This window comes from Myotis myotis, unplaced genomic scaffold (assembly GCF_014108235.1).
Source record: "Myotis myotis isolate mMyoMyo1 unplaced genomic scaffold, mMyoMyo1.p scaffold_m19_p_1, whole genome shotgun sequence".
Taxonomy (NCBI): Eukaryota; Metazoa; Chordata; class Mammalia; order Chiroptera; family Vespertilionidae; genus Myotis; species Myotis myotis.
In genome coordinates, this window is record NW_023416313.1 from 167,212,453 (window position 1) to 167,239,352 (window position 26,900).

General features: G+C 39.2%; 1 protein-coding gene across 1 annotated transcript in view; it reads right to left on the minus strand.

Moving 5' to 3' along the window:
• The window catches only part of ATP8B4 (ATPase phospholipid transporting 8B4 (putative)), a 219,933-nt gene that overhangs the window by 95,763 nt on the left and 97,270 nt on the right, over nt 1–26,900 (minus strand). The window contains exons 8-10 of the mRNA XM_036301049.1: nt 22,350–22,422; nt 18,286–18,356; nt 14,244–14,326 (exon numbers count right to left, since the gene is read on the minus strand). Of these exons, the coding sequence (XP_036156942.1) occupies nt 14,244–14,326; nt 18,286–18,356; nt 22,350–22,422 (227 nt within the window). The remainder of the gene's footprint in view (nt 1–14,243; nt 14,327–18,285; nt 18,357–22,349; nt 22,423–26,900) is intronic.

The following is a 26,900-nucleotide window of genomic DNA, read 5'->3' on the forward strand; positions in this document are numbered from 1 at the left end:
TTTTAAACATGGCTTACTGTGCTGTAGGAATAAAAACAGAAAGCTCAAGAAACATGGGATTTTTTTTTTTTTTTACTTAAAAAAAATCACTTCTCTCTACTTTTAGTTTGTAACAATGACCTTTGACAAGATTAAGTGTGGACTGTCCTAAAAGTTTTTCTTATCCCATCACTTTTAATTTAATGTAAACTCTTCCATAGGTTTAGATGGTATAACTTCAGTTTCACAGCCAAAGTTAATCAGGTTTTTCTAGGCTCATAATCAGAATTTTAAGGGCTTTGCAGTATTTCACCCCCAGGAAACCTGGGCCTTGTTTGCTACATGTGCCTGAGAATACGTGTGATTCCTTTCAGCTGTTCTATGCTTCTTATCTTGATTAGATTCAGAGTTCTGGAGACTCTCAAAGACACCATATAACTTGCCTCAACCTGGCCAGAAGATGTATCTAGTTTTGTTTTGTTGTTTTAAATTCCAAGCCCATTCCAAACCAAGGGCATGCCCATTCCAAATCAATGAATCAATTTGTTCCACTATTTCAATAAGAATCTACACTTTCAGGGTAGGTATTCTCCTGGTAGAAAAAGAAACCAGAAGTAATCTTTTATGGACCCTGTCACAAAATATAACTATTAGATCAAAAACATTTTGACTCTGGGTGGTTGTTGGCACAAAATGCAATATACAAATGACATAGCATGGAATTGTACAGTTAAAACCTATATAATTTTATTAGCCAATGTCAACCTGATAACTTTAATTAAAAACATACATTTGTACTGCAAACAGTTGAGGTTTAAAGTTTTATAAGTAAAGAATATAAAAGGAGGTTGTGGGTAGATCCAAACAGGGTAGATCCAAACAGGTTAGTACCTATAAAATTCTTTCTCTCAAAAACAATTAAAATACGTGTATTTAATCAGAAGCCAAATATAGGTTGGAACATAATAAATGGCATTTGGAAGCTAAAAAACAGGCACTGATTGAAGGGAAAGGAGACCAGCCCCGCCTAGAGAACTGCTGTATTATACTGCTACACCACTCACCAAACACCTTCTAAACTTAGAACATTCTTACATAGGCTCCCTTTCCTTCTAGGATATCTTTTCCTTTTAAAACTCTTAGACCTAGGGGACAGCAGCCAGTTTTCACATGGTCTTATCACTTCTGACCAACCAGATTACTAATATTAATAGATCTTGCATGAAAAAAAAAAAAAAAAAACAGGCTTCTGCCAAAGATGGCAGCATAGGTAAATGTGGTACTCCCATCCTCCCACAACCACATCAAAATTACAACTAAACTACAGAAAAATCGTCACTCATAACCACCTGAAATCTAGCTGAACAGAAGCTCTATGACTAAGACTATAAAGAAGCCACACTGAGACTAGTAGGAGAGTGGAGATGAGAAACAGGCTGGTCTCACACCCAAGTGTGGCAGACAAAAATCAGAAAGGATATCTCAGCTGCAGAGGTCCCCATGAGGAGCAAGGCATCCCAGCCCCACACCAGGCCTCCCAGCCCAGGGGTCTGGTGCCAGGAAGAGATGCCCCACAACTTCTGGCTGTAAAAACCAGTGGGGATTGTGGCTGAGTGAGACAGAGGGCTGCTGGAGTCCCAAGCAGTTCTTCTTAAAGGGCTTGTGTATGGACTTACTTGGACTCACTCCCTCTAAGTTCCAGTGCTGGGGAAGTAGCTCAAAAGGCACTGGGACATACAAGAAGGAATTGAATCATCTTGCATCAGGATGAGAGCTGGAGGGGCAGCTTTTTCCCAAACAGAAGTGCTGGCAGAGGCCATTGTTCCTTTTCTGAGAACTTATTCCACAGAGTTTGCAGGCAGGAGCCATATCTGAGTCTCCATCAATCTGACTACTACTGTTCATCCTGTCCTGGTGATTCTGAGACCCTACCCCACACAACTTGCTAACCCACCCCAGCTGCTTCAAGTGGCTTTTTCATATGAATGGCCTAACTTGGCTCATGCCTCAGACTTTACAAAAAGCTCTTTAAAAGTAGCATCTGGCCTGGGCATGCCCTGTAACACTAGCTAAGTGGCCCCAGGCCTGACACTAACAGCAGCCAGCTTTGGTTCACAGTTTGGTCTCCCCTGGGCACCTCCAAGCCCAGCACAAGTAGCAGCCACATGCAGATTGCTCTGTAGCTAATGCTGAGTTTCCCAGGCAGAACACAGGTGGCGAGTGACCTTGGCCTGCACCTCTCCAAGGCCCCAGAGTCAGTGTATCTGGTGGAAAGCTTCAGACCACATCAAAGCACCACCCAACCACCTCCACAAGTGATACAGTCAAGGGGCAGACTCAGTAGGCCTTAGAGCCCCACTGAAGTAAGCCCTGCTTCATGGTGTGGGGCCCTGCATAGCTGATCCTACCCAGTGGGCACAGCCAGCCCTTTCAGTCAGTTGAGCTAGGGGTAAATACCTCCCATTGAAGTGCCAATAGCAATCAAGAATCAACTACAACAGGAGGTGGGGAGTACACCTGGAGTGCCCAGCTTGGGTGATCAAGGGCTGTACCACTGGACCCTACAGGACACCTACTATATTTGGCCACTCTAATAAGCCTGGGAGATGTAGTGGGTTTACTTAAGGCATCGAAACAAATGTAGTGAGGTTGCCAAAATGAGGAGACAAAGAAACATGTCCCAGATGAAAGAACAGAACAAAACTCCAGGAAAAGAACTAAACAAAATGGAGACAAGCAATCTACTAGATTCAGAGTTCAAAACATTGGTTATAAGTATGCTCAATGAATTTAGGGGAAGAGTAGATGAATTTAGAGAGAATTTCAACAGCATAAAAAAAGAACATGGAAACCATAAGAAAAAAAATAGTCATATATGAAGGATACACTAACTTAAATGAAGAATAATTTAGAGGGATCAACAGTAGATTAGATGAAACCAAAATCAAAAATAGCTATTTGGAATGTAAGGAAGCAAAATTCATCCCATCAGAACAACCAAAAGAAAAAATAATAATAATAAAAAAAATGAGCCTCTTGGACAACTTTAAGCTTACCAATATTCACATCATGGGTTTGCCAGAAGGAGAAGAGAAAGAGCAAGAAATTAAAAACCTATTTGAAGAAATAATGACATAAAACCCCTAACCTGGTGAAGGAAATAGACATACATACAAGTCCAGAAAAAGCAGAGTCCCAAACAAGATGAACCCAAAAAGGCCAACATCAAGACACTTCATAATTAAAATGCAAAAGTTTAAAGACAAAGAGAAAAAATTTTAAAACTGCAAGAGAAAAGCAGTTGGTTGCTTACAAGGGAGTACCCATATGACTGTCAACTGATTTCTCAAAAGAAACTTTGAGGCCAGAAGAGATTGGCAAGAAATATTCAAAGTGATGAAAAAGCAAGGACCTTCAACCAACTCTACTCAACAAAGCTATCATTTAAAATGGAAAGACATATAAAGAGCTTCCCAGACAAGAAAAAACTAAAGGAGTTCATCACCACCAAACCAGTATTATATAAACTGTTGAAGGGTATTCTTTAAGAGAAGGAGGAGGAGGAGGAGGAGGAGAAGGAAAAGAAAGAGGAGGAGAAGGAAGACGAAGAAGGAAATATAAAAAATAAAGTGATAATACATACATATCTATCAATAATTGAACCTAAAAAACACAAAAAATAAATAAATAAGCAGAACAGAAACAGATTCATACATAGAGAGAACATTTTGACAGTTGCCAGATAGGAAAGGAGTTTGGGGGATGGGTGAAAAAGGTGAAGAGATTAAGAAGTATGAATTGGTAGTTACAGAATAGTCATGGGGATAAAGTACAGCATGGGGAATACAGTCAATAGTAATCTAATAACTATGCATGGTGTCAGATGGGTATGAGATTTATCAGGATGATCATCTAGTAAGTTATATCATATCTGATCACTGGGATGTACACCTGAAACTAATATAATATTGAATGTCAACTGTAATGAAAAAAAATTTTTAAAATAAATGTAAAAGAAAAATTAAAAAATAAACCATAAATACTGGTTTGGTGGTGATGAACTCCTTTAGATTTTTCTTGTCTGGGAAGCTCTTTATATGTCTTTCTATTTTAAATGATAGCTTTGATAAGTAGAGTTGGTTGAAGGTCCTTGCTTTTCATCACTTTGAATATTTCTTGCCAATCTCTTCTGGCCTCAAAGTTTCTTTTGAGAAATCAGTTGACAGTCATATTTAATTTTAAAAATAAAATTAAAAAAGAGAAAGAAAATAAAAAAATAAAAATAAAAACCTTGAAAGAAATGATCAACTTGTGGCCTTAGGACTGCTTTCCCAAATACCATCTCCCTTTCCCCAGTATAATACAAGTGTTGCCTCACTGCCCTCACTTAGGCACTCACTGGCGTCTTCCCAGACAGCCACTGGTAGATGAGAGAGTGCTGGCAGGGGGATTTGGATGAAGCTAAATAACCTGTACAAAGTCATTTTTTATATGAAGGGAAGTGGCTGAATTCTGGTTATTCTCATTATGGTCTATCAATGATAATACAAAGTAAATTAAAACTGATTTCAACTGGCCCAAGTTGTTTGGACAATTATGTGGTGGAAGAGGAGACCTTTTTCTAAATTCTAAGAATTCAGTATCCTTTTTTCTTGACCAATAATTTTTATTCCTGAATTTTGTACAACCTTGACTTGGATGTCACCAGAAAAACCTACATAAAATAACAGGTTGACAGCAACCCTCAAAGCTTATTCCAGTTTTGTGTTTTGTTTTGTTTTGACCTAAGACTCAATTTCTCAGACTTCAAACTTGGCCACTTTAAAAATAAAAATAAAAAGTGCTTTGGGGAAAAACATGATACACAATCCCTGCCAATAGGAATAAAAAAAAGGGCTCATTTGATCATTTTTATTGTCACAAGCAAAGACTGACATGCAGGCAAATGCAGCCTTGAACATATTGGCTTGCTGCTCTGAGGCCCCAAGGCTCATCCAGCCTCTGGGCCTGACACCAAGGGTGTGGTTCTAGACAGGATCAGGCAGTAAGGCCAAGGGGTTCTGCCTAGGTTCTTAAAGGCCAAGCCCCAATTCAGCCTGCCTTGATGAATGTGGTCCCAGTGATTTAAGTACTCAACACTGGGCCCATCAAAACAAAATGGCAGGAACAAAGCCAAATTACACACTTTAACTTCAGATGTGCTCAGCTTCCCCTTTCTTAGCCCTGTCAGCATAAAATGCAGCTTCCCAAATTCTTTTCTGCCCCTTTCCAAAAGGGGTGAACAGGTTCCTTTGAAGGTGCACTGAATTCACTTCTGTCTCTTCATAACCTATTACATTCCCTAACCTACATAATAGGATCTTAACAAACATTTGTTGGCGAGATGAATAGAAAAAGTGTCAGATGATTGGGAGCTGAGATGGGCATTCGAGTAGATTTAGGATACATGAAAGAAGTGGGTATATGTCCATGGTAATAATGATAAAAGGGTGTTGGAAACCGAATAGCCCAACCACAGTGGAGAGCTTAAACTGGTCTAACTCTAAAGGGATACAAATGGATCTGAGAACATTGCAGGGGGCGGGGGGTGCCGGGGGTAGGAACCTTAAAGCACATTAGAAGCAACCAAAACCATTAGAAGATACCCCAGCCATAAAGCATAATAAGGACTAAATTTTTAGGAGCCTCTTCCTTTTGCTAATTATATCAGAGAAGAGTAACGGACAGTAAACAGGTTGACAATGGATGAGAAAATTGTTTAGGAAAAACAGCATTGTTTCTCACGTAATTATGCACTAAAAACATGTTTAGAACATCAGTCATCTTTAATTGGCAAGAGAACAACTGGGGGAAATTATGTCATTGATGAAGTACAAATATAATCAAACTAGCCAGTCAACTACTGAAGAGAACACACATGAAAGCAGGTAGCAAGTCATGCAGTTCACAATCACACAGAAATGCTCTAGGTCCATGCTGAGCAAAATCCCCAAGATTTCATTCTGGGCCTTCCTTAGCACTCTCACTGTAGTCAGCTAGATCTTTCATTGATGAGCAACCTAAAAACTAAAGTATTTACCTCCAAGTAGAAATTGGTAGCTTATCATGAAAATGGAACTCAGTGCCCAGTATTCCATGATTTTACAGAGAAGTTGACTTTATTTCTCTACGTATATTATTATCAGCAATATTTCTTGATTATCTGCATTGCAACTCTTCCATAAGACAAATCATCCATTAAGTAAAACATCATTATTGCTGGTTAAGCATTTCTCCAGCCAAGAGCTTCTTAAAGTTTAGAAGATTGCCCACTACTGTTGCCATGATGATTGTGATAAACTGCTTTTTCTTAGAAAGAAGAGTGTCGCCTTCCTGTTTTCTAAAGCCTCTTTATTCTTCAAACACCAAGCCTCAGCCACCCATCATCACCACCATCATGACCACATCAACACAGCAATAAAGAGGGAAGTTATTCTTCCGGTCTTTACATGGACTCTGCTATGCTGCTGGGTTATGTTCAGGTGAATGGGAAACTTATCTGGTAGGTAAAAAACTTACAAGATGCTAACCAAACCTTTTTGTTTTGTTTTTAACCAAAAAGAGATGTTTGTTTTTTACTGTTTTAATTACACACATGCTATTCTTTAGAAAGGACCACAAAATACACAAAGATTCCTGAAATAAAGAGTCAACCTTTCCCCAGTTCAGAACTCAGTATTAACAGTCATACAAAATATGTAAACTTGTCATAAGTTGCAAAAAACAGATCTTAGTTCAGTCAGTAACAACATATGAAAGATTCTTAAACACATTTGTACAATTTACAGCCGGGGCTCTCCCCAAGGCATAAAAATGACCAGTTGACAAATGTATAGCTGGCAACTATTTCCAGTTACTTATTTGTAAAAACTTATCAATTCCCATAAGATTTTAACATGAAAAAAATCAAGGCCCACTCTATTTTCACATGTATTTTAATATTCAAACAAGCTATGTATCTGTTCTTATAAAGTTCAACAAAGTACAGACCAGTTTTTTTTCTGATGTTTGAAACATGTAAAAACATTTATGTGAAAACTTTTCAAATAAATGAATTTACCTACCAAAATCCAACTCTACCTTGCATGTACTGGTCTCTATGATTTGCCACCACTCTATAAACTCTTGTCAGGGATCCTAACATTCAAGACCACTGAGAACAGTGCTACTTTTTAAAAATATGATAATGTTATCTGAGTCCTAGAAAGAATTGATGTCTGGTGATTAACTTTGCACCTTTAGGTTTAGAGTATTCTTATCATCTATGCCTTACCCTACCCTAACCCGAGACTGTTCAGGGGCTTTGCTATCATGTTAATTCCCCCAATTCTCCATTTCTGTCTCCACTGTAGTTTATAACCTCTTGTGCCATGTCCTTTTGGAGACTAGGCTTTGCCGGCAGTCCTGGGTTCATATTCTGGCTTCTCCACTTAGTAGCCATGTGACATTGGGAAAGTTATTTGATTTATCAGGATCTAGAGGCCTTGTCATAGCTACAGGCAATAATAATAATATCTTCCTCCAGGGCTGTCAGGATTTAACAGGGCTGTATTCAATTATTTAACACTAGGGGCCCAGTGCACGAATTTGTGCATCTTGAAAGGAACTGTAGGCCGCAAGGCTGCAATAGGCACAAGGGCGGGTCTTGGCCCATCCTCTGCGCCCCCACACAGTCCCTCCCTCCACAGCCCCTGGTCCCCTGTCTGCCAGCATTCCCACTCTCACCACCACTGCTGCTCCCACGTGCTAATGACACCTGCTGACGGCATGGAGTGATTGAGGCCAGTGCCAGCAGCAGGTGCAAACAGGGCCGGCACCATCAGTGGGTGTGAGCATGAGCGGCAGCTGCTGCCCTGATCACCCCTCAGGAGAGGAGGTAGAGAAGCCCTCAGGGGCAATCAGGGCTGGCAGCCACCGCCGCTTGCACCCGCTGATGGGTCCGAGTGATGGGGACCAGCACCGGGAACCAGCAGCGGGTGTGAGTGGCAACTCTGGTGCCGGCAATGGGTGTGAGCGCCGGGTGGGACCGTGGCATGTGGGAGCAAAGAATTTTCCATAACCACCAGAGGTTCGCTCCAATGACAGTGACCAGCACCCCGCCTTGGTCTGGTGCCCTGCTCATCTGCTCCAGCATTCCACCGTGGCCAACACCCGCCATGTTCCACACACACACCCCTGATGGTCAACGCACGTCATAGCGACTGGTTGTTCGGTTGTTCCGGTTGTTCCGCCATTCGGTCTATTTGCATATTAATCTTTTATTATATAGGATGGTACCTGATACATAGTGAGCACTTGTTCATATGTCAACATTATGTTTAGGGCCTGAGAACTTTAGAACCTTCCTAATTAAAGTCGTCTTTGGGCATGAGCTCATGCTCAAGTCTGTCTTCTCCCCTGGGCTGTAAGCTCTATGAAAGCAAGGCTAAATCTGACTTATTAACTATTGCATTCCCAAGCTTTGCAAATCACTTGGCATTGTGTTAAAGATACATTTATTGAGGGAATGAACAGGTGACTGAGTAAATGAGTAAAATAAAAGAATGAATGAAAGCTCATATCATACCTAAGGAGGCCACCAGGAAGACACTGTCCTTGGGTTTAGGTGCAAAAATACAGGAGCAGGGAAACTTATGAGAGTTATCCTGAGACCCCACCCATCTCAGTTTTGACCCTTGGTGTCCCCAATTTGGAGTTTCAGTGGGGATTTCTCTAAGGATAAGAGAGGGACATTTGGGGTCTTCAGATACTTGGAAGATGTGCACTTATGATTCAAGGACAAAACACTGTAATTTGGTGCTAAAGTATTTTGGCAAGTCTCAGAAGCAAAAATAATGCCATACCCAGATTTGCCCCAAAGTCACAAGCTAAAAGATATACTTAGCACAGACAGGCATGCTCACATGTAGCCTTGCCATAGCTACATCACCTTGCCATAGCTAGGCAGGCCATTTCCTAATGCTGACATCATATTTTTAATTTAAAAGAAATAATGCAACATCTGGTTTTAATTCCCATGATACAAGGAAGTCTTCTGCTAGTTACCAGAAGAAACTCTGAAATCTACTGATATTCCATTATAACAAAGGTGAATATGTGAGCCAAAAAGAGACAAACTAAAAGAAACAATGGGGGAGTAAAAGAATCTAAAGAAACATGTAATACATATGGAGACATTTTATAATTCTACACTAGAGGCCTGGTGCACAAAATTTGTGCACAGGGTGGGGGGGATTCCCCTCAACCCAGCCTGCAACCTCTACAATCCGGGACCCCTTGGGGGATGTCCGACTGTTGGGTTAGGCCCAATCTCTAAGGTCGGGCCTAACCCGGCAGTCGGACATCCCCCTCACAATCCAGGACCTCTGGCTCCTAACTGCTCAACATCCTGTCTGCCTGATCACCCCTAACTGGCTCCCCTGCCAGCCTGATCACCCCTAACTGCCTCTGCCTGCCAACCTGATCGCCCCTAACTGCCCCCCCCCTGCCAGCCCGGTCACCCCCAACTGCCCCCCCCACCAGCCTGGGTGCCCCTTACTGCCCCCCCCCCAGCCAGCACGGTCGCCCCTTACTTCCCCCCCTGCCGGCTTGGTCACTCTCAACTGCCCCCTTCTTCTGGCCTGGTTGCCCCTAACTTCCCCCCCTACCAGCCTGGTCATCCCTCACTAACCCACCTGCCGGCCTTGTTGCCCCACTCAGCCTGTTTGGTCATCCATTCAGTTGTTTTGGATGTGACAGCCCTGGCTCTTTATATATATAGATACTTTGCACTCCATCTTATCTTTATGAGGCACTTAATAAATAGAATTAATAAATTCATTATTATGGAGAGAGTGATAAAAACAGAGAAGATTTTAAAAAAACAGAAAAGGTGAGCAGGTAGAGAAAATAAGTAAACTAAGGTAAACACTGGAAGAGGAAGATGGAAAAAGAATGGTAAGAAATAATGCATAGAAGAAAGAAAAGAGAGAGAGAACTGGCCAAATGATAGAGAAACATGTGTACATGGTGCATAGTGTGTGAATGTGTGTGTGTGTCAGAGAGGCAGGAAGAGATTGAAATTAAAACACGTAAACTAGGGCTTGAAAAGGAAAGAAATGGAGGAAAAGTTGAAGACTCTAGGAAAGCAAGAGCAATTGTGGGAAGGATTTAGGAAGTGTTAATTGTCCCAACTCTTTCAAAAACTTTTTATACCATCTCTTGCATCACCCTCTTGGTCTTTAAATTTGGCTGCTAACAGGGAAAATCTAATTTATATATTATATCTAATTTATTTCTCCTTAATCCCTCTATTCATTCTTCAGATGCTTCTTAGAAACAAAATATATTTTAATAAGGCTAAACCAATAAGTCATATTGCCTTGAACTTTAAGGTAGATTGAAATTCAAACCAAGATTTACGAATGAAAGAGCAAATTTAGCAGAAACCTGATTCTTAGCCCAGAAGTGTACCAGCCTGATGCATCTGGCATTACATGTTCTCTGAAAAGTAATCACATTTAAAGTATAAATGATAGAAAAGAGAGGTCCGTGTTGTCTTTATTTGCAAAAAAAAAAAAATTACACATTAGAGATTTGGTGATTTACCTATGCTGTGTGATGCAAACTCAGGCACATCTAGTAATTAATAATTACTACTACACTGTAAAAATACATTTTATGAAGTATTAAAAGAGACCAAATTTATGTATAAGCAAGTCCTTTAACCCTTCAGGATACCCCACCTGTAAAAAGGAATTGTGTTAGATGAGGAAGTGTTTTTTTACTTCAGCCTGAGCAACACCACTATATTGGTTTAAATTTGGGGGTTTGAAGAAAGAATTTTGATGTAAAAGCATTATAAACACTATACCAGATGATCCCTCTTCCTGAGCCAGCTGCCTGCTGGAGGAGGACACCCAGCCCTCTAGCTTTGCCCTTCAAGGCCCCATGTTTCACAGTCTATTCCCAGTCCCTCCCTTTATCGCCCATGTCTTTCTGAGGCCTGATACTGATCCTGGCCCCCACACTCTGGCCAAGTTTTTATTGAGCATCTACTATATGCTAGATATTGTTCTAGGAGCCAGACACATATCAGTGAGCAAAATAAAGATCTCTGTGCAGCTTACATTGCAGCAGGTGCAGATGGACAATAAATAATAACTTAGAAAATAAGTAAGCTATAGAGCACATCAGATGGTGATAAGTGCTATGAGCAAAAGTCAAGTAGGACGGGTTATTGAGAGACAAAGACTCATGTTAAGAGGGAGGATTCTTGGCCCTGGCCAGGTAGCTCAGTTGGTTAGAGCGTCATTCCACTACATAGTTGGGGCACATAGGGGAATCAACCAATGAATGAGTAAATAAGTGGAACAACAAATTGATGTTTTTCTCTCTCTCCCTCCCTTTCTCTCTCTCTCTCTCTCTCTCTCTCTCTCTCTCTCTCTCTCATCAATAAATAAAAATTCTAAAAAAAAAGAAGGATGATTCTTAGAGCTCATTTCTATGCTTCCAAGTAAGAAATCTATGTAATCCAGCCTGGCTTTTTTATACTACCAGTGGCCTGGTGCACGAAATTCATGCACAGAGGGGGTGTCCCTCAGCCTGGCCTGCACCCTCTCCAATCTGGGACCCCCTCGGGGGATGTCCGACTGCCGGTTGTCCTAAACCGGCAGTTGAACATCCCTCTCGCAATCCAGGACAACTGGCTCCTAACTGCTCACCTGCCTGACTGCCTGATTGCTCCTAACCACTCTGCCTGCTGGCTGGATTGCCCCCAGCTGCCCCCCCTTCTGGCCTGATCACCCCTAACTGCACCCTGTCGGCCTGATCACCCCCAATTGCCCCCCTGCTGGCCTGCTTAGCCCCAACTGACCCCTCCCCCCGCGCCAGCCTGCTCGCCCCCAACTGCCCCCACCCCCGCTGGCCTGATCACCCCTAACCTGCCTCTGCCTCGGCTCCACCACCATGGCTTTGTCCAGAAGGATGTCTGGAAAGTCTCCCGGTCTAATTAGCATATTATCCTTTTATTAGTATAGATCTGTGGTCAGAGTTCTTGAAGGGCATAGTACAGACAGTTAGCAGTCAATAACTATTCATACTTGTTATTTCCCAGGCTCCCTTGCAGTTAGGGCAGGTCCATGCTGGCCAATGAAATGTGAGAGAAAGAAGTAAAGATTAGTTTGTTTCTTTTATCTTATCCTTTCTTTGATGTGTTGATCTTAAAGGCCATTAGTCTAGGCACGTGGCTACAAGATGGAGAATGCCACCATACCTGTATCAGAGCATAACATGAGCAAGAAATAAATTTTTACTGTTTATGCCACTAAGATTTCAAGGTTGTTTGTAACTGAATCATAGTGTAGGCTTTCTGTGCCAATATTTATGAAACAAAGTGAACTGGATAATTATAACAATCATCTTCTGCTTTTTAATGGTAAAGAAAACTAATAAATCATGAATTTTTACCTCCTCATAGATTGACAGAGGTACGAAGGTATGATTCCAGCAGGAAAGGAGTACATAATGGTAAATTATATTTAGGTTGCCCTTTTAGGACTCCATAAATATTCTATGAGGTATTTTAAGCAAGTATTTTAATTCATGGACACAAATTACTTTTTCTTGGATTCACATAACAGTAAAATTTCATTGAAAAAATTACTTAGTAGAAAAATGTGTAATTTGTTTTAAAATAATTAAAATATTTCTTGGGCCATTCAAAGTTTCCTGGCTCTTCCCTGACTTAAATCTCAAACTGCAGGAATATTTTTTTTCTATAAACATTTAATATAATAGCACTCTTTTAAGAGAGATTAAAATATCAACAAAATCCAGATGGAAGTTTACAAGTAAATGCAAAGCATAGATAATATAAATTCCAAGCTGTGCATTAGAGAAACTTTATAATGTAAATTTACTTGCTCTTTAATTCATGGGATCATGTTAAGACCCTTGTCCACATTTTCCTTTAGTGGACTCCAAAGAAAAAATTTTGGAAGATAGTCTCAAACTTATATATATTCGTCCTATATAATAAAAGGGTAATATGCAAATCAACCAAACAGCGGAAAGACCGGTCGCTATAATGAGCAATGACCACCAGCGGGCAGACGCTCAATGCAGGAGCTGTCCCCTGATGTTCAGTGCATTCCCACAGGGGGAGCACTGCTCAGCCAGAAGCCAGGCTCATGGTTCATGGCTGGTGAGCACAGCAGCAGTGGCAGGATCCTCTCCCACCTTTGCAGCAGCACTAAGGATGTCCCACTGCCGGCTTAGGCCTGCTCCCCATCAGACATCCCCCAAAGGCTCCCAGACTGCAAGAGGGCACAGGCTGGGCTGAGGGACCCCCTCCCCCCAAGTGCATGAGTCTCATACATTGGGCCTCTAGTTAACAAATAAAACCATTCTGTATGTAAATATTGATATTCAATGCCAGAAACACAAATGTGTAAAGCAAGAGACCATTGAGAGGTAATAGAAAGGCCCCAAAGATTCCACAGCCTGTCATGGTGCTTAATGTTCTATTATTAATGGCTCTTTCCTTGGATTCTTGAAGGATTTTGTTTTTCTGTGACAGCTTTAACAGAAAATAAGAAGACATAGCTGGAATAGAACAGACAGGGGAGAATCCATGCCAGGGAGCAGGGGCCTGGGTTGAATGGTGTGAAGATGGTGATAAAACCACGGTCTAAATAAAGAGCAACCATTGACCAACTGATTAATAAATCATAATATTCTTTCTATACACTTATAATCTTTAAAACAATATGCCAGGCACTAGGAAAGATACAGAAACATATGAGGCATGATTACTATCTTCACGAAGTTTTCTGTCTAGCATTTGGTGTTTGTTATGATGTCAGAGAAGGAAGGGATGGTTAGACCTAGAGCCAGGAAAAAAAGTATGGTCTGTATTTATCCTCAGAAAGTTTATAGAGAGTGCCAGAGAGGCCAAGGCAAGGCAAGTAAGGGTATTGTGGGACTAGAGGGAACACAATCTAGAGGAGAGGACACAAGAATGAAATGAATGATGAGCTAATAAAGTCATTCTCCCTCGGTAAACACTTTTACTCTTTAGCGTGAGAAGAGATTACAGGCTCTGGTGCCTAGAGAATTTTATGTCCTTTCACCAAATAAAAAACAAACAAACCATAAATTGGATTTCAGGTCATTAGCTTGTTACTATTTTTGTTACAAAAGCTTTTTGATTTGGAGATTTTTGTTTTTCTACTTTAAAGACTCACCATCAAACTTTGCAAGTCTCCCAATATCTTCTCCAAGTTCTGAGGTAACTGATAGTGCATGACGAACTTTAAGGTTTGTTTCTCTGTAAAATTAATTAACATGACATGAATTTTTATATGGAACAGCCCAACAGCATCTTACACAAAGCAATCAGGTGGGTGCAGCCCATGCAAAATCCAACACAAGAGATTCAAGAAACTCCCTTTGAATGTTATTCCCATCTCGCACACTATCTCAGGAAAGTGAACAGGGCTTTGCTGGCTCCTAAGAATTGGCATTCCACCCATAGCACATCTGTATAACAACACAGTAATCTGTTTTGCTATTTGAAAGAACAGAGGACATAATAAATACGGTTTCATTCGAACCTACTCAGACATCATGCATGAGTTACAAAACACAATAGGGAGGGGAGCACAATTGCCAAATAAAGGAGGCCAGTATCACTCCAGAGTCCATCTACATAGGAGTTTTACTTGCAAAAAATGGTCATGGCTAATTTCACAGTAGCTGAAATTTAAATGGAAAAGGGAATACAGCTTTCTTTTTCTTGAAAAATCAAGCCAAGAATCCCATAAGTCTAAAATCAAACAACCAAACAGGATTTCAGCAAGTCACAGGGAGCTGGTCATCTTCTTCCAGGCAGGACCACACATACGCTGGACAGATGGCCGCTCTCTGGTGTTCATGAAATGACTAGCAGTGAAGACTCCATGACCGTCACTCACATCTTACGTTTAAGAGCTTGCCACGCCAGTTTTCGCACTGAGTTCAAAGAATTCTCTTCTACTGGAGCTTCTCTGCCAGAGTTCTATCTTTTATGAAAATGTTTAGTATTGAGTTCATTCAGTCAACGAATATTTTTTAATACATACCATGACACTCAGTGCTGCCCCACGAGGGTTATTGTCCTCTTGAGGGAAACAAGTGGTAGATAAAAAAGCAAATATCACCTTTGGAAGTACATGTCAAACCATGAAGTAATAGAATTTAGAGAACCTAGAAGCAGATACCTGAGAGGGCATTTAATCTAAACTTTCCATAAATGAGTTTCACAATGATGTTAAGACAATATGAACCCAACTCAAGGAATTCCCATTGGCAAAATAGCTTTCTGCAGGAAAGTTGGCTGTATAATTGAAGTTACTTTGTTTAAAAGTAATCTCATTGGTCAAAATCTATTAATTCCTAGGAGGCAGAGGTGAGTAGAGATTGAGATAATAAATAACTTCATAATTGAAACAGAAATTGAGCTGGGCTTGGCCGACAAGAGTGAGATAGTGGTGCTGAGATTAAAGGACTAACGTGTGCATTCATTTAAACAACCTTTTCAAATACTAGAAGCAGTCAGTTTCACACCAACTAGGCCAGGCAGTCCTCATTCCTTTACCCTATTCAGTACATTGTGTCATTCATCAAAGTTTATCATCATTTTAAGTAACTTCCTCAGGATTCTCTCCAATATCTCATTTCTACCTTCAGATGGAGAAACTAAAGGGGTAAATAATCACACATACTCCTTATGATAAAAATAATATTTTCCAAGACTCCAGATTAATCCTTTCATTGTCGTGCCATATACTCTTCCTTATCTGCCTCAGTATCTTGATGGACTTCCAAATAATTTTCAGCATGTGAAACAACACAGAAAGATCCTATGTGCCCTTTACTGGTTTCCCCTAATGATAAAATCTGGCAAAACTATGTCACAATCAGGATATTGACATTGACACAGTCAAAATACAGGGCATTTCCATCAACACAGGGACTCCTCAGGTTGCCCTTATAGCCACACCCGCTTCCCTGTCTCCTCCTACCCATCTTTAGCTCCTGGCAACCACTAATCTGTTGTCTATTTCTATAAATTTGCCACTCAAAGAATGGTATATAAATAGAATAATACAGTAGTGACCTTTTGGGAGTGGTTTTTTTCACTCAACATAATTTTCTGAAGATTCATTTAGGTTGTTGCATATATCAATAGTTTATTCCTGTTTTATTACTCAGTAGTATCCCATGATATGGATATGCCATAGTTTGTTCAACTGTTCACGTGTTAAAGAGCATATAAGTTGTTTCTAGACAAAATAAAGCTGCCATAAACATCTGTGTACAACTTTTCATGTAAGTCTTCATTTCTCTGGGATAAATGCCCAGAAGTGAAATTGCTGGGTTGTATGGCAGTTGCATGTTTAGTTTTTTAAGAAACTGCCAAACTGTTTTCCAGAGTGAGTGTAGCATTTTACATTCCCATCAGCAATGTGTGAGTGATCCCATTTCTCTACATCCTTGCCAGCATTTGGAGTTGCTGCTATTTTTTTATTTGAGCCATTCTGATAGGTATGTGGTGATATCTTATTATGGTTTTAATTTTAATTTCCCTAATGGCTAGTGATGTTGAATATCTTCTCATGTGCTTATTTGCCATCTGTATGTCATCTTTGATACAATGTTTCTTCATATCATTTGCCAATTTTCTAATTAAATTGTTTGGGGTATTTTTACTATTGAGTTTTGAGCATTTTTCACATATTCAAATACAAATCCTTTGTCAGATAGATGGTGTGCAAGTATTTTCTCCTAGTGTGTAGTTTATTTTTTCATCCTCTTAAGTGGGTCTATTACACAGCAAAACTTTTAATTTGATGAAGTCCAGTTTACTTTATTTTCCTTTTATGGCTCGTGAATTTTGTGTCAAGTGTAAGAACTCTGTCTAACCCTAGATCTTGAAGTTTTGCTCCTACGTTTTCCCCTGAAAGCTTTATAGTTTTATGTTTTACACTTGAGTTCAATTTGCCTAATAATTATAAGGCTATTCAATATCTACTCCATATTGGGTTGGTTTTTATAGTTTGTGGGTTGTTTTTTGTTTGGTTTTCTTTTGTTTTGTTTCTTTGACCAACTGGTTCGTTTCATCTATGTTGTTAAATTTATGTGCATAATATTTCCTTATTCTTCTATAGGATCTGTCATAACATTCCCTGGTTCATTCATGGGGCTATGAATTTGTGACTTCTCTTTTTTCTTTTTCCGTCTTGCTAAAGATTTATCAATTTCATGATGTTTTCAAAAAACCAACTTTTTGTTTCATTGATTGTTTCTATTATTTTCCTGTTTTCAAGTTCATTGACTTCTGCTCTTGTTTTCATCTCCTTCCTTCTGCAAGCTTTAGATTTATTTTTCTATTTTCTATGTTCTCGAGATGGGAGTGATTTGAAACTTTTTCTCTTTTCAATTGCATGTTTATTGCTATAAATTCTTCTCTCGATTTGGGAGGCAGTCATTAAAACCATGGGTTCTTTTGTTAGGCTGCCAGGTTTGAGTCCCATCATCAGTCTTTAGAAGTTTGGGACAAATTACTTAGTCTTTCTAAGACTTGTTTTTTGTGGGGTTTTTATTTTCACTATACAATGGGGCTTATATATAGTACCTACTTCAGGATTAAATTATAAAATCCATCTATAGAACATGTATGGTTTTTTTTAATGTAAGCATTCAATAAATGTTCTAATGCCAGACAGACTAATTGAATCTACTGAAACAGAACTACTCTAAGGTCTGTAACTAAATTCTAAATTAATTTCAATGTCAAAGCTGCATCAAACGCCATTTCTCTTTTTCCTTTCCCTTTCTTCATTCAGTCCAGTTCCAAAAGGTCATCTTCTTTCCTGGTCCTTCATTCATCAGATCTTGACCACCACTCCTCTCCTTTTCCTTGGAGAATCACTTGAAATTAAAAACAAACCAACCAACCCAAAAAAGAACCCTTCTGAGGAATTTCAGTGAAGAACCCCTCTGCGATATCATTTACATATGTGTGTTTGGATTACTGTTACTGAAAGAGAATAAATTCAGGAGAAAAGACAGAGTTTTCAAAAAATCTGCAAAGTAATTAGAAAATGGACTTAGTTTAGACTCCTATTTCTTCCAAGAAAATAAAATGAAGAATAGGATTAGGATTTAAGTCCTGTTCCTAACACTATTAATCTTAAATAAATTTAAAAAACAATCTACTTAATTATTCTAACTTTAATAACTTACCCATCAAGCTCAGCAGTTTCAATATAGCAAAGGCCATATGGTTCACTACTTGATAGGAGAAGCAGATCAGCCTATTTTAAAAAATAAGGATAAAGAATATTTGAGAAGAGGAGACTGGTTGAAAGCCTTCTATGTTGTGTCATCTCTCCACCACTATGAGCCAGGTGAGCCTTAGAGAAAAAGTGAGAGAGGTGAAATCCTGTTCCACCTTTCTGTTATATGCCCGGAATCAAACCCTCCCTCTACTTACCTGTTCCTGTTTTGCACACCCTTGACCATTAGAACATAAGCAAGGGCAGGAAATACCATAAAAATAAGTATCATTTCATTTACTTTTTTGCAAGAAATAGATAAAATTCTGTTTTCTTGCTTTGATCATTACTGATGAAAACATAAAACTTTCCCCAATAGATGAGATAAATGGAAATATTATAAGAGCAGAGGGCAGGCAAAAAAAAAAAAAGATGGGGAAAGACACAAGTGAAGTAGAAGGAGGAAGTTGAAAACAATAGAAAAAATAATAGAGACAAGGAAATTTTAAAAAGAGAGAAACGTTAAAAGAAAAATAAAATGAAAAAATAATTTGGAAAAAATAAAAGGATGACAGGGTTTAAAGAAGAGGAAAGAGAAAATAAAGCAGGGACTAAGCAAGAGGGCAGGATATAATAGAAAATGTGGTAAAAGACAGTGGAAAACATTCAGAGACTCAGTAGTTGGTCTCTCACAGAGAGAAACCGTCCTATGTGGCTGTCCATTTGAGCTTTGGAAATGACATTAAAATTCAACTTTAGCATTCTGGTATCTTGCTATATTGAGAGGCTGTTTATTTTATGTCAAGTTTCAAATTTTATATTAAAATAAGGGGTCTTGTTTCCACATCTTAGCTATTGTAATTAATGCTGCAATGAGCATAGGGATGCATATAGCTTTGCAAGTTAGTATTTTTGTTTTTTCGGAAGTGGAATTGCTGGTTTATCGATAGAAAAATGGATAAAGATGTGAAATATATAAACATGTATATATAGACAAAGGAATATTATTCAGCAATAAAAAAAATGAAAAATTGCCATTTGTGACCAAATGGATGGACCTACAGGATGTTACACTGGCTTCTGTTGCTCAGTGGTTAGAGTGTTGGCCTGTGCACTGAAGGGTGTCAGGTTCCCAGTCAAGGAATGAGTTACAGGTTCTATCCTTAGCCTGGTCAGGGCTCACACGGGAGACAATCGATGTGTCTCTCTTTTTTTCTCCTCCTCTTCCCCCTCCTCCCCCTCCTCCCCCTCCCCCTCCCACTCCTCCTCCTTCTTCTTCTCTCTCTCTCTCTCTCTCTCTCTCTCTCTCTCTCTCTCTCTCTCTCCCTCTCTCTCTCTTTCTCTCTCTCTTTCTCCCCCTCTCCTCTCACTCAGCCCAGCCCCTTCCATGGCTCTCTTAAAGTATCCTCCAGTGAAGATTGACAAAACCAAAAAAAATCAAGATGGGTAATTTGAGCTCAAGAATGGTATACACTCTTCACACCTTCCCTCTATAGTGAGTATGTTTAGGTTACATTGGGACAAGTCAGAAAATAACTTCTGCCACCACAGACTTCTGTGACTCATCCATAGATGAAGAGCCTTGATAATGCAAACCCATTTATTCCTCAGAGCAGGGAAAGAATGATTACTGGAACTCACGGGGGAGGAGGGGTGGCAGGCAAACAGTCATTAATTCCAACCAAAGCCATCTTCCTTATAACCCCATTTGTACTTTCTTCTCTCAATTATTGGTGCCTTTTCCCGTGCCCTGTCAAAGGAGGCTTAACTGTATCTCCCAAGAATGAAGCAGCATTTTCTAATACAATGCCCCTTCCCCCACCTTCTACAACAACAAAAAGAGTCCAAGGTCCTGACCAGTGAAAACCTGAAACAAATACTCCAATTAGAAAACCTGAAAAGAATTCACTGAACTTCTCTGAGTCCTCAGAGCCAATGACATTATCCTCATAGGTTTATTAGGCATAAGTAACACTTGTTGAATTAATAAATGAAGCCAAACTTCAAGCAATGATAACACCTAAAAGCTGTACAATTCTTTAAGGATCTACAAAATACTCTTTCATAATCGCATCAGTTTATTTGCTCAACAATCCTGTGAAAAAAGTACTACTGTTCCCATTGTATGGATAAGAAATCTGGAAAGGTCATCCCTGGCCCCATAAGTACTAGATGAGCTAAATAAACTTGTAAAAAGTCCATGGCCTTTACAAAGTCATGGTGAGAGTGTTAACACATTTGAGGAACCCAAGGCTCCAAGAGATTTCACACCATAACATGACCACTCAGAGCTTAGAGGGCAGACCTGGAACTAGAATTCAGAACTCTGACTCCAAAATGTATACTCTTTCCTCTGGTGACTATAAGGTCACTGGAATAAACACTACAAAAAAACAGAAAGCGTTTTGCTCTGTATTGCTTTGCTTTATTGGTGTTCAAAGACCAAAAGTACAAAGGTGAAAATATTGGGATAGTGGCCCCATAAACTGGAGGAAAGATAAATTTGTAGAATTTATTGGAACTCCATATTTGGATCTTCCTTTATCTTTTAAGGCATCCTCCCACATGGAGTTCTTCTTTATCACCTACAATATTTTCTTTTCTTTTGTAGTCCAAAAATAGAAGTCCAAAAATATCTCCTGTGGTATGAGTACACTTAGGGGAAAATATGTTAATATAGACAAAAATCAGAATAAAGTCATGAAAAATGTATGATATTATAGTTAATATTGTTGTTTAAAATTTAAATTTCATATCCCATAAATGCATGTTGTGCAATAATATGTACTAGATATATCATTATTTTTTTATAAATTAATTGATTTGAGATTAACAAAAAGATGATTACAAGAAGAGAAGGGAGAAGAAGAAGAATGAACAACATAGGCCCTTTGTTTTAAAAAAAAAACGTTGCCCTTATATTTCACTCCCACAAATTAGCAATTGTTGACAAACAGAACATTGCCCATTTACTTTCTTATGTAGAAAATCGTATGTTGCACCTCTACACTGTAGCAAGAAGCTTCTTCTTCAATATGACTCAGATAAGTGTTTAAACAAATCTTTCTCTGAAAATTCCCAACTTTCTTCTGTCTCGTATTTTTTAAAGGAGGATTTATTTACAGAAATTAGAGTGAAACAAGTAACTCTGACTTGAAGCTATAAAACTTAAAATGACAAAGAGAGCAATTAGACCACAAAATGGCCTCTCTGGAAGGATGTCCAAGACAGGTGCTGAAAAGACTAGATGAGATACCTAATGGGTCTAGAGAAAGCCAAAGCCTATTCTTGCCAGGAAGGCAGTTTCGGTCAACTTCATCTTTCTAGTCCTTTCATTTGCTATACAAAGCAAACCCTCATAAATAGGATTTTAATAATTCAAAACAATAATAGAAACTTCCTGATTGTAATAATTCAGACGGAGCATACATTTTCTCTTCCTGTAGCTTATCTTTTCTTCAAGTATACTGCAAATGAACAGTATTAATTCCATTATTGAGGGATAATATTCAATTTATGGGAGGACAAACTGTTTTGAAAGTACTCTGGAGCATTTTAAAAGTTCTTATTTAATCAAACAATTGTAAATCTTTTGTATCTACTACTTTAAATGATCCCAAAGGAGATAGACAAGGTGATAATCATTCAGCCTTATCTGAGTTACCATGTCATTGAAAGTAATTAATCAATATGTCTTTTAATATTTTTATTGATAGAAGTGAAAGAAAGAGAGAGAGGTCAATTTGTTGTTCCACTTATTTATGCATTTGTTGGTTGATTCTTGTATGTGTCCTGATGGGGGATCAAACTCGAAACCTTGGCGTATCAGGACAATGCTCTAACCAACTGACCTACCCAGCTAGGGTCAATACGTCTTTTAAAACATTTTGTAATTGATACTTCTTACAAATGCATCATGGTATTCCCTCTATAATTACTGTGCATTAGTACAGATTTACTAAATCTGCAAATGTAAATACTGCAGTATGTTTCAACCCAAGGTAAATTATTTAAACAATACTAAATACTCACAGCAACAAATTGGTTATTTTCCAATTTAATGATATCTCCCACTCTGACATTCATCCATTTTTCATTCTGCAGTCTATGAACAAAAACAAAATTAATTATTTCCAGGATCAGAAAAGAGTCCAGGGAATGTATACACAATGCAGCATCATATGACAAAAGAAGCACACAGGCTTTTCTAGAATGTTCAAGTCAAAGGACCTTACATGACAAAACCTTTTACCTGAGTGATATGGAAACCACAGTCCAGAGAAGTCAGCTGACTTGACTAAAGATTCCCAGTGAGTTAGTGATAGCCATGGTGGTAAACTCAAGATGGTTAGGTGCTCTTTCCACCACCCCATGGTGCCAGTTTTATATAGAAGCTATTAACTCTTGCTTGCATTTCCTTGGCCAGAACATGAAGGAGGGTGGGGAAGGCAAGGATAAATTCATTCACCACATTCTTTTCAAACTCTATTATTGTCATTGTCTCAGGAGTCTGTGTAACTGAAGGCAATAAGTGAATGAGGAGAGAGAGGTGTTATCAGAGAAAAGTGTGGGTGGTCTTTCCCCACTGCGAGTGGGAGTGGGGCTCTTGTGGTACAGCTGGAATAAGCATTTTTGGAGGCCCCCACGGGAGGATAAGAAATGTAGAAAACTTTATTTCCATTGAATTACACCCTTCAGTAGAGCTAGAAGCAGAGGCAGTGTCCAGAGTTTCCTTTCCACGTGGAAGATGGGTCCAGTACAGCATCAGGCAGGTCCAGTACAGCAGCATGCAGTCCATTAGTCCATTGTGTGTGGGGATCCACATGACCGTGGGCCATGTGGGCGAATGCAAGGGAGTCCCACAGGCCCAAAGTCACACAAGTCCCAAGAGTCCCAAGAGCACAAGGGAGTGAACTCCTTTGTTCAAGGGATTAAATATCCCAAATTTCACGCCCTTGCAGTGTCCATGCCCATTCTGGCCAATGACATTTGTTCTCAGGTGTGATTGACAGCAAGCACCTTCCCTATGTTACCCCAGCATTATTGGGCACGCATCTATCTCCCCTTGGTTGGACCCCTTGGGGAGTGTAAGGTTGTAGATTCCTGATTAAGCTGCCCAAATGATTTGCCTATAATATCTGGCCTTCCCTTTGTTCCTTTCCTATTATTAATAACTAGGTTAATTACAATAGTATCAGAGGCAAGGGAGACTAGGTCACAGCAACAGCTAAAATGCAGGTAAGAATAAATGCAAGAGAATAAATTTTGGAAAGGACAGGAACAACACAGGTGATAAAAGAAGACTTGGAAGACTGAATGAGAAAGACCACCTACAAATCATCCAGCCCTGTGCCTAAGGATGGCCTTGGTGGCGTTCTAATGGCTAGGGCCAACGGCTCAGAATTGAGAACAGCACAGCCATGGTGCTGTACACTTTCTCTGAGGCTTCTTTATATAGTGGAGCCCTGAGTCTATTGTTCATCCAGTTCAAAGGAGTTTATGATGAAAAGCTATTGTATCTAGTTGGCTGGGCCCCTAGTGACAATTTAGGCAGACAGGCTACCTGGAAACAGACCACCTGTGGCAGTATACCCTGAAGCTAATCATCCCTTTTGAAACTGAAACCTCCAAACCAGCTTGTTTTCCCAGTTGCAAGCCTTCATCACACTTTTTTTCTGAGCGATTCCCTTTCAGGAGAGAAGCCTGGGATGTTAGGTCAGGTTCCCCAACAAGTTAAGGTGGGCAGGTTAATTTCATTATGCCGTTTTAAAAAACAACCTAATTTACTTTGTTTTATAGGCTGGAAAACAGTTTTAAATATTTATACAACTGTGAAGTATGCCTCACACTATCAACCCTGCTGGGTCATTTGGCTTAAACACTCAGAAATATTTTCTTTAATATGGATCCAAGTACATGTTGTTCTGGAAAGTTTTCAACTGCAGCATTTTCATCTCTAGCCAGAATTCAATCACTTCTCCAAAGCCATACTTTCCTGCACTTTATCTAGTTCCACGACAACAGAAGAACCTAACAAGCCTTCTAAATCTCATTTTATTTACATTTACAGGTACGGATTAGGTGCTGGCTTATTTCTCCTGGGGACACCTCCTTTGGAGCCTTAGCCACATTTCTTACGGGACAGAATCTCAGGTAAAAGTTGCTGTGAACAGACCAATAGGAAGACCATGTCTTTATTGATGGAAATTACACCGCTACTGAATTGTCTGGAAGTCTCTATTGAAAGTGCATCTGCTCACAATAATATTGTAATAACTAAGAATGGTGCCAGGTGGGTACTGGAAATATCAGGGGTGGGAGGACATTTTGTAAAGCGTTATGATTGCCTAACCATTATGCTGTACACCTGAAACGAATACAAAATGATATTGAATGTAACTGTCATTTAAAAATAAAGTTTTTTTTAAAAAAATAAAGAACATCTGTTTCAGGAAGAAGCTGAAATAATATTAAGTTCCACTTTCAAACTCTTATACCTCCTACCTATACATTATAAGGAAGGCCTACACCTTACCTCTCCCACCCAAATGGAAAAGTAACCCCAACCATAGTGGAAAGGAAACATGACAGGAGCTCATATACATTGCAGAGTGCGCATTTTACAGCTACGTTTGCATAGGTAAGTGGCAATAGCCATTATTTGAGGGAACAAACCAAAACCTCAATGTTTTTACTTAAATTCTAATTAGTTTTTCTCCAACTCAGTACATTTCCCGTTATAAAACCAAAGCTTTTTGAAGGATGTTTTTAAAGGTGTGATGATATCAGAGAGAATTACTTGAATTAACTACTACACTTGGAAAAAATACTAGAACGAAACCTCTTTAAGGAGAATTTTGCAAAACCCCAGAGCATGGAAAGAATCCCTGATATCTATGACTATAAACATCACTTCCTACAGGGACCATACAGAGGAGTGATAAAATCCTCATGCTCATTCCCCTTATACCCACTTGCACCCCTACATGTATTTTAACATCTGCTTTTTTAACTTATTAAATATTTCCAGAAGCAGAAAAACACTCAGAATAATGCATTTGACCGTGCTTTGCTAAAATGTGATTATTGATGTGCTCATGTCATTTCATAGTCCAAGAAAGCAGAAAGTACCTCTAATCCTATAATGAATCCAGGATTCCTCACTTTATCTACTCTAGTCCTCTATCTTTTTTTCTCTTGCCACCTGCCTGCCCTCTACCCAGAACATATACCTTTCAGTCTCTCCAAGCTCCTCTTCCCAAAGGCCCTATCTTTGGTCACCTAATCTTCTCCACCTGTTCCAATAGAACATTCTCTCCTAAAAGTACTCCAATATTTTGCCTCCAAAGTCTTAAGATTAACAGTATTTGAAATCTTAATTTTTTCCTGGTATGCACAAATTCCATGGAACACAATAACACCTCTGTGGGCTATGGGCTGTGGAGATCGCTCACCAGGCAACAATGCAGGCTGATACAAAATTTTTCTGAGCTTTAAGCAAAATGTTGTGAAGGTACACAGTCAGAAGAAAAATGTCCTCAAAAGAAATATCCAAAACTATTCGCAATCTGTCAAGAAACGTCAAGCAATATTCCCTAGGTGTTGACCCCGACTCCAGCACTACTTAATTACCTCATCATTACATTAACCGACACAATGGACAAGTCAGTTAGATTTAAGGACCTCATTCTATCAAAAAGAACATAACCCTTACAAAGAAACATGATTTGAAGAAACTGAATGAAGAGGAAGAGGAAGAACAAAATAGATTATTTTAGAGGGGAGAAATTAACACTCTACAGATGTAATTAAAGTTTTGAAGAAAAAGGGCCTGTAGATATTGGTAAATTATAGAAGTATGTGATACCTTGGTTAAACTCCTTATTTGTATTATAGAACAATCAGTGTGTATAATACAATCAAAGCATAATTTTAATGCTATTTCCTATTCTATCTTACCATATTATAAATGTACTTAACTAGAACTTCAGAGGTAAATTTTAATGAGTACTAAGGGTAGTATCTAAGAAGTAGCCGAACTTATTGAACAAGTATACACTGATAAAGACCTGCAAATGCATTAAAATCATCTCTATTTTAAATTCCACCATTTTTCTCATTCTACTCACTCCCACCACCACGGACAACCCATAAAAGACATACCAGCAGGACTGGAGAGGCAGATAGGGATTTGCTTTAAAGTTCATCTTCACAATATTTCTAGACTTCTTCTAAAGTTTGAGTGTGTATAGTGACTGCATTTTGTCATCATTCTAAAATAACGAAACGGACACTCTGTCTCTCCATGTGCGGCACAGCTGTTTTCACGGCTCGTGTTTGAAGCGAGCTTGCCCATAGCTCTGTGAGGGGGACACAGGACGACCTCATCGGCTGTAACAATGACACTTAGCTCCACAGAATTGACATAAACCAACTTTGCTTTTACTTTTGTTGGGGAAAGGCCTTCTGCTCTCATGAAGGAATTGCGATATATGACTATTCTGAAATCAAGTTAATTCAATTCATTGCACCGAATCAAGATATTCCAAGACTTTAAAATATGTATATTTCATTTCAGGCTTT